A 7,720-nucleotide genomic window follows, 5' to 3' on the forward strand; every position below is an offset into this window, starting at 1 on the left:
CCGGCCGATGCGTAGCAGTCCCCTAAAAATTATTGTATTGCGATTCAGCGAAGAATACAAGATCCTTTTTGTATATTATTTTATGCTCTACGCTAAGCGCCCCTGATTCTAGTTTTGCCCCGGGCCCCCGAACTCTCTTAATTAAGGGCTGACACGTCAGTTGGACCATTGGCCCAGCCCAAAGAATCAATAAAGAGGAAAGGGGTCGAGAGCTGCGCTGTAGGGTTAGCACGATTGGCTCTGCGGGCAGCGGCGGCGGCGGCGAGTTGGGATTCTGCACAGGAGGAGGAGGTCGTGTACATGGAGTTTCTCTTCCTTGACGAGGAGGACTGGGCGGAGATGGAGGCGGACAAGGAGAAGGAGGAGGAGAGGCGTCGGCGGGAGGAAGAGGAGAAGGCGCGGAAGACGGAGGAGAACCGGCGGAGACGCGAGGCACACGATGCGGTCATGGACTCCATCATCGAGTATGATCCCAAGGTCGAGCGCGACGTCTACACCCGATTCTTTCTCAGAGATTTCTCCGTCTTTGACATCAACGAAGAGTGTAAGCAGCCTCTATATTCATCCACAATTGTTTTTCCTTGGCTGATATTTGTAAATTTCCGAAGTATGCGAACTGAATTAAGTTACAGTAAGTAGTATGCACGGCTCACCTGTATAATCGTCTGCATGAGAATGCTCTGACATGCCATGCTCATCATTAAATATCAATGCATAGCAGTAAACAACGAATCTGGATTCATTTATTTGGATTTTGATTCATATGTATCACTTCACAATAGGGATCACTGTATTTTGCTAAAATTGATGTCAACTTTGTACAAATTGCGGGACGATAGTTTACTCTCGAATTTAACTCGTAGGTGAAATAAGAATATTAGAAGGTTTAACTCACTTGGATAGAAATGGGAAGATGGGCTGTTTATTGTGATAAAATAATTTGATAGATTTATTTTGCTTATTCATTGCAGCGTCTGTCCCTCCAATGCGATACACTGATAGTATCTACGAAGATGAATTTGGGCTAGAAGACTCTGCAAACATCCTCTCGGTCAGCATAGTCTCCTCAGATGTAGGCTTCCCAGTAAATGTCTACGGCCGTGTCATTGCCAGAGACAGCATTGACTACAAGTGCATTTATCTCTTTCACCGCAATAGAGATGATTGCCAGCGTCTCGACAAGGTACATCCTTGCTTCTAAGTTCGTTCCCATGGGGTTTCATTTTATTCGATGATGCATTTAATATCAACTGTTAATAGACATCTAAACAGAGTCATCTTTGTGCTGGTGGTTGTCGATCCAGATAGTCATCTGCATATGAATGGAATAGCTTTTATGGCATGCTTCCAATCTTCATTTTGAGCAGTGTTTGGATGAGCATACTCTAATCTCTCGTGCAATTCTTTTCATAGGATGGAATGCTGATTTTAACTGGCCCAAGCCGAGGTCTAGTCCTGGTTGATTTCATCTATCTAGAGATAGATCTTAAAATCAGGGAAGATGGAGTGTCTCTAGACAGGCCATTTAGCAAGGGTCTAATAAGTATTGATGGCCGAGTACTGTCTAGAGAGGAAGATGTCGTGGTTAGAAGTGAAACCCTTGAGAGCTGGCTCAGCACTACGGAAGTGAGATTCGCAACTGTTCTTAATGCAGTCGAGTGCACCATTGAAATCAAGCTTCTCGAGGGCTGTTTCAAAGGAAATATAATAGTTGGCATCTCAGATAAAGTTCGCAATCTGGACACTGAACAAACAATTGTGATTCATGATAGCAAGACAGATGGCGTGGTTACAAGTGATGAAAGTGGAGTTATCAAACTCGGGCGAAGTGTCATTACTATCTGTCTGGAAAGAACGGTGGTGTTTCAAATCAATAATGTGGCTGCTGGTGTTTGTGCTGAACGAACCATTGATTTTACTCCACACCGCACTGGTGCAGATGAAGAGGAAATTACGTGTGGTGCTGGGAAGTTCGGATTCAGGGTTGTCTGGTCCTTGATGGACTTTAGGCTGTAATCCTGTGACTTAGTCAACTTAGTTCTGATGTAATGGAGTGATGCAATGATGTAGTGAACTAAGTTAGTCGTGATGTAGTGATGTGGTCCACTAAGTTATGTTATTGTTATTAAGTAAATTGATGAATTATAATTTATAAGTAATGAGTAGCAAACTAAGTTATTACGTATTATGGTGGAGTGTTATACTGAATTTGTTGGTTTAATTTCTTTGCATAATTAAAGCAGATTAGTGCACTTGGCGTTTTGTTAGACCTGTATTAGGCGGAAATATGAACATATATATGTCACTTTAAGGGACTTTTCTATCATATTTTTCTACGGTTTGTATTGATTGCTCATGGTAACTTCTGTGTTACCTAAATATCCTGAAAATTAAATTATTTGGAAGGTGGCTTTGCATTGCATTTTGTTGCTGTTATTCTGAACTAACTTCTGATTCACAACTAGGAAGATGGTTCAACTAGGAGGCAGGAGGCTCCTGTATGTTCTCAGTTCTGAACCACATGTTTGTTGAGAAGGCGTCTCCTTCCCGAATGTGACTTCATTTTTATATCCATGTTGCCTGTTCAAGAGACAAAAGTTTGGTGGTACATAATAAATTTGAGGATCTTTACAAAGGAAACGATCTTCCAGACACCATGCTACCAGATGTACTTTTTCTTCCCATGTTCTCTTTTACAAATGGTATTGGTTCTGGGATTCTGGCACTGCCTCTACATATGCATATGTGGATATGCTAATTTACGACATTTGTGATGATTTTTCTCCCAAATCAAGAATATAACCTAGGGCATACGTTTATTTTCCCACTAAATCAAGTATATTACCTAGTGCCTTTCCTATCATATAGGTGAATGTCATTAGCCCAAAGACAAACAACTCATGATTTTTCCAGTATATGATTTTGCTCTTAAGTTATGCATGAGTGTAATTTCTTGTTCTAAATATGCTAGTGCATGAAGTTGGTGGTGATGACAAGTGCACTGGAAAATGTTGGAATTACCGCAAAAAAAGAAGAAGGAAAGTGTTGGAATTGCTGACTTGGGTATATGGATTTAGCACGATGAGCGGATAAAGGTCAGTATGTTGTAATATTTGCCACTTCAATCTGAACTTCTGAATGATCGCCATCTCTACCTCTAAAAACAGTTGATTGCAACACTCTCGGTTGTTTTGCCTAACTGGCTGTTCTGAACGCATTGATGAGCATCAAGAGGCATACTTCTCCTTAAAATAATTTAAGAAATGTTCAACACTTGATCAATTTTCTGTGAATCATTATTTAAACAGCACAAAAACAAAGGCTCATGCTGTCCTTTGTTCTTGCACACCTTGAGGGCTGTTATGAATAAATCTACAATCAACAATATGGCAAGTTCATTATACATAACATGACAATTCCTTTTTTTCCATGCGCAATGCTAAATTTATACACTTGGCAACTTCCAAAAAAAATGTGTTTGTACACGAAACAATATTTTCGAAAATAAAACTTATTGAAAATTTGTAAATAATTATCACCATGCAAATTTTGTTTGAATGATTTGAAATGCCTCATGGCAAATTGTATATAATTTTCAATTTAATTATGATGATTAGAAATTTTTGCCTCACTTTTTATAATTTAGAGCATGACCATTATAGTTTTTTTTCCTATCCGAGGTCGTACTAAATTTTTGTGCGTCCATCTACCAGAAAAATAAAACCGGTTTGTCCAGAATTTCATACCTGCGATGCCCACTGTGCCCAGCGAAACCAGCCTACTTATTTTCCTGCCCAAGCAGTTGGCAAAATATTATTTGCCGCATCAAGCGGGAAATATTCGGAGCTTTGCACGGGGCTCCCATAATTGGGCCACCCATTTGCGTTTCTTAATTTTTGTTTCTCTTTTAACGTTTTTGTTCCTTTCTCCTTTTTTTCCTTTTTTTAATTTCTTCATTCCAAGTTTATTTTTATTTTTCCTACTTTTCATAAATTCATTTTTTTTTAATAAAATAGAATTTCAATTTTTGTACAAATTGTCGAAAGATAGTAAAAATTTAAAAAATTTGTTCCAAATTTGAAAAATATTCAGAACATTAACATTTTTTCTCAATAGAAAATAAATTTGAAATATGTTCCCATTTTTCAAAAAATGTTTGTCTTTTCTAAAGTTATTCGAGATTTTAAAAGATTAATTTAAAAAAATGTTTCTTATTCGGAAACTACTCTGGTTTTAGTGAAATGTTTACAAATTCAAAATAATTTTCGAATTTATTAAATAATAGTCTAATTTTTTTCTGAATGTTCAAAACTTGTTCTCGTTTTCAAAAAATTTGACAAATTCAAAAAGTATTCGTGTTTTTATAAAAGGATCATGTTTTTACAACTTTATGCAAATTTCAAAGAATATTCATGTTTCAAATTTTGTTTGTGTTTTTTGAAAAATATATGGAATTTTCTAAAAACAATTTCGTATTTTTTTAATAAAATAACATTTCTAGAATATTCGGCAATTCATATTTTTTTTTGAAAAGTTCAAAAAAATCAATAAATGCTTCAATTTGAATGCTGCAGTATGTTGTTAAATATTCATGTTGGCCATTGGTTAGTAGGACACATTTGTTCAAGTGGCTAGGAGCACTCGAACATGAAAAGGCAAAAACAATTGCTCTGTCGCTTAGGTAGTATTGGGCCTCATTCACAATCCCTACTGGGCCTTTTCCGCATTTGCCCATCGACCCTCATCGAGGGAGGCAAAAACATTTTGCAGCCATAAGGAATCGAACTTGCGACGTCTCATCCAATTCCTAAGGAGGATGAACTGAGATAGGTCGCCTTTGTCTAGAAATAAAGTGGTTGTCTGAAAATAAGGAAGTTGTCTCGAGAATCATGAGTGGAATGAGGTACTCCTAAATTCTTGCCGATGATAGATTGCACGTGCCAATAAAAGAGAATATGTTGGTTCTTGCTCTGTCACCCATCATTGCAGAAACATCCAGTGCAGCTTCACGGGCAAGACATCTCTCCCGTTGCAGCGCACAGGCATATATGCTACTAATAATAATCAAGTTTTGCTCTCTCAGCATTGAAAATTAGAATAACAATGAAATACAATATTAAAATATCCGTAATTACTCCCTCAAAAAAAGCCCATAATTACAGCCCTGTTGTGACAATAAAATATCGCCAAATATATTATAAGATACACAATTTCTCAAAATAAAAATTAAATAAGGTACACATACTTACTGTGCCGTACACTACTTCCTTCCGGTCCTAAGTCTTGGATTTGGATTTAATTTAAATTTAAACTAAACCAAAAACCACCAGAAGAATTATGGAACGGAGGAAACACTTGTAGGTGACGTATACATAGCATCATATATGACGAACGGATTGCCCCGGCCGGCCATAGCTAGAGCGGGGCGCCGCCGGTGAGACCTTCGACCTCGAGCCGGAACTTGTCCATGGCGTCCTTGGGCAGGCAGACAGGCACCACGGTGGCCTCTTCCCCCTTGCCGTTGGTGGAGCGGAGGAAATATGTGCTCAAGCCGAGGATGGGGCCTTCGCCTATCTTGACCGGCCCGGCGTACACAGCCTCCCCCCACCCCACGTCGATGCTCTTGAACCCGGCATGGCTCACGTCCGACAGAATGCATGTCCGTGACACGGCGAACAGCGGCCGCCCCGTGGCCACCATGAGGTCCGCCAACGACAGCAGGTGTTCGTACGTCACCGCTGACTTGGCCTTCTTTACCAGCTCCACGGCGAACCCGAGGCCTCCGTGGCAGAGTTCCCCGGCCGTGGTCGCTGCGGCGGAGTAGGCGAACGCGTTCCCGTAGAAGCCTACCGGCAGAGGGGTGCCGGTGCGGCCACGGATGTTGACAATGAGGGACAGGCGCACCTCCTCGTCGGCTGCATAGCCAAGTGCGGCCGTGCGGCTTTGCCAGACGCAGGCGGCCACGAGCTCGAAGCGAGAGCAGGTGAGCGGTGCCACCCGCTGCCGCAGCGCCGCGATCTCCCGTGGCCCAAAGAAGAAGTGGACGCACACCTTGTCGCCTGGGGGCGTCGTGAGCATCCGGTCCGGCTCCGGCCCGCCCGCGGGTTCTTGGAACTCGAGGTGCGGGTAGGACGACGGCTGCGGGGGCTGCCGCGCCATGAGCATCTCCCTGCCCCACGCCGGTGGCACCGACGGTGCGTCGGCGCCACGCGCCAGCTCGGCGATGGCCCTGACGAACTGCACGCAGCCCGGCGCGTCCACCATGCAGTGGCACACACGATGCCCAAATATGAAGCCTCCACACTTGAGCCGCGTTACCTGCAGTACGTACGTAAAGGGGGTTTAGATCACATGTGCACTTGGTACCTGAATAAAAGCTTCAGACGCGACGAACATGTATTGGAGAGCTTGGTACCTGAACATAGAAGAGGGGGCGGTCGACGACCGGCTCGGCACCGCCGTCGTTGGTGGTGGCCGTGTCCTCCAAGACGAACTGCTCGTAGCAGGGGAATGGGGGGTACCCAATGTCGCCGAAGTCGTCCGCCGTAAGGTCAGCGTCAGCCTCGACGAACAGGACGCCCTGTGCGTAGCACTCCACGACGAGCTTCCTCCCGGCCTCCTCACGCAGACGGCCGGCGAGCGGGTAGTAGGGGACCAGGGCCTTTGCCAGCGCCTCCCTGATGACCCTGGCGGGGTCCTGCCCCTCTTTGGAGACGTCACCGCGGTACAGATGGACGCCCGCGGAGTAGAAGCGCATGACCGCTGCGTCGTCGATGTCCGACAGGGGCTTCGCCTCCTGCGGCGTCGGTGCCGAGGGCACCACCAGCACCGGCGTGGCTCGCCGCACAACGAATGCCGGTAGTGGCGAAGCCATGAACGCGGTATCAAAGCCAAGGTGGGCTGTAGAGAACTTCTATGCGTTGCAATGTGCCGTTGACTAGACGAGCAAAGCTGGGCCTCACTTTATAAGCTAAAGCAGAAAATGTACCGTGCACGGAACCTCCCGTGCCGGCGTCGGCCGTTCGGTAATGCATCATCATCAAAGCACTGCCGATGTTTTTTGTTTATTGAATACTACACTGGAAAATCTCAATACATCACAAAACAAAGCGAGAATATACCGTAGCAGTTGTCCACTTGTCCTTGCATGCGTATTTGTGTCAGCCTTTAATATAAAATGGCTATTAGAAGTGTCAAAGGGGTGAGCGAGACCGCGAGTAATCAAAAGATTTTGCATGTGATTGATCTAACAAAGCTGTAAACCCGTTAGCATACCAAAATAATGGAACATTCACAAAAAAACAATGTACTATAAATATATTCCGACATGCTATAGATCCTACCTCATTAAGAAAAACTTGGAAACTTCCATAGGACAACTATGTGTGATGCTCACTTCTTCTAGACAAATATTTTTCTAACAGAACAAAAGGTTTTTTAGAATAGGGAGGAACTGCTCAATTCTATTTTCCGTTGAAAATGAAACTCAACCCAAAAGAAGGGAAACTAACAGTGCGACTTGTGGATATTGTTTAGAAAGATAAAAAAGGTTGGTTACGTCACATACAACTATAGATCGCAAAGTAAACACACAACACAGCTCGCAAGCAAACAGTACCCACAGTTTCCTCTTCGCTGTCTCCCGCGTCTGCCTCTTCATATTTCTGGTTAGAGCAGTCTTGTTGGGCGAGGCACAATATCCGAGGCTTTGCTAATGGTT

At 43.4% G+C, this 7,720-nt stretch overlaps 2 protein-coding genes across 2 annotated transcripts; one reads left to right on the forward strand and one right to left on the reverse strand.

Annotated features, from left to right (window-relative positions):
* Positions 1-202: 202 nt before the first annotated feature.
* On the forward strand, positions 203-2,181 carry LOC120966858 (uncharacterized). The gene is made up of 3 exons (XM_040393427.2): positions 203-544; positions 972-1,183; positions 1,414-2,181. Exons 1-3 carry the CDS (start codon positions 301-303, stop codon positions 2,014-2,016), a joined length of 1,059 nt encoding a protein of 352 aa, XP_040249361.1. The 5' UTR covers positions 203-300; the 3' UTR covers positions 2,017-2,181.
* A 2,848-nt stretch (positions 2,182-5,029) lies between these two features.
* Positions 5,030-6,949, reverse strand: LOC109745656 (benzyl alcohol O-benzoyltransferase). Its single transcript, XM_020304769.4, has 2 exons — positions 6,416-6,949; positions 5,030-6,318 (listed from the first exon to the last, which is right to left on the reverse strand). Exons 1-2 carry the CDS (start codon positions 6,872-6,874, stop codon positions 5,416-5,418), a joined length of 1,362 nt encoding a protein of 453 aa, XP_020160358.1. The 5' UTR covers positions 6,875-6,949; the 3' UTR covers positions 5,030-5,415.
* Between the last annotated feature and the right edge of the window lie 771 nt (positions 6,950-7,720).

The sequence above is a fragment of the Aegilops tauschii genome, chromosome 1 (assembly GCF_002575655.3).
Source record: "Aegilops tauschii subsp. strangulata cultivar AL8/78 chromosome 1, Aet v6.0, whole genome shotgun sequence".
Classification (NCBI taxonomy): domain Eukaryota; kingdom Viridiplantae; phylum Streptophyta; class Magnoliopsida; order Poales; family Poaceae; genus Aegilops; species Aegilops tauschii.

Bases quoted from the DNA above. Each gene is read 5' to 3' on its own strand.
- LOC120966858 (XM_040393427.2), top strand. From the start codon at position 301: ATGGAGTTTCTCTTCCTTGACGAGGAGGACTGGGCGGAGATGGAGGCG. The intron at 545-971 runs GTAAGCAGCCTC...TATTCATTGCAG, and splicing joins CTTTGACATCAACGAAGAGT to CGTCTGTCCCTCCAATGCGA. The intron at 1,184-1,413 runs GTACATCCTTGC...TTCTTTTCATAG, and splicing joins ATTGCCAGCGTCTCGACAAG to GATGGAATGCTGATTTTAAC.
- LOC109745656 (XM_020304769.4), bottom strand. From the start codon at position 6,874: ATGGCTTCGCCACTACCGGCATTCGTTGTGCGGCGAGCCACGCCGGTG. The intron at 6,319-6,415 runs GTACCAAGCTCT...TACGTACTGCAG, and splicing joins GCCCCCTCTTCTATGTTCAG to GTAACGCGGCTCAAGTGTGG.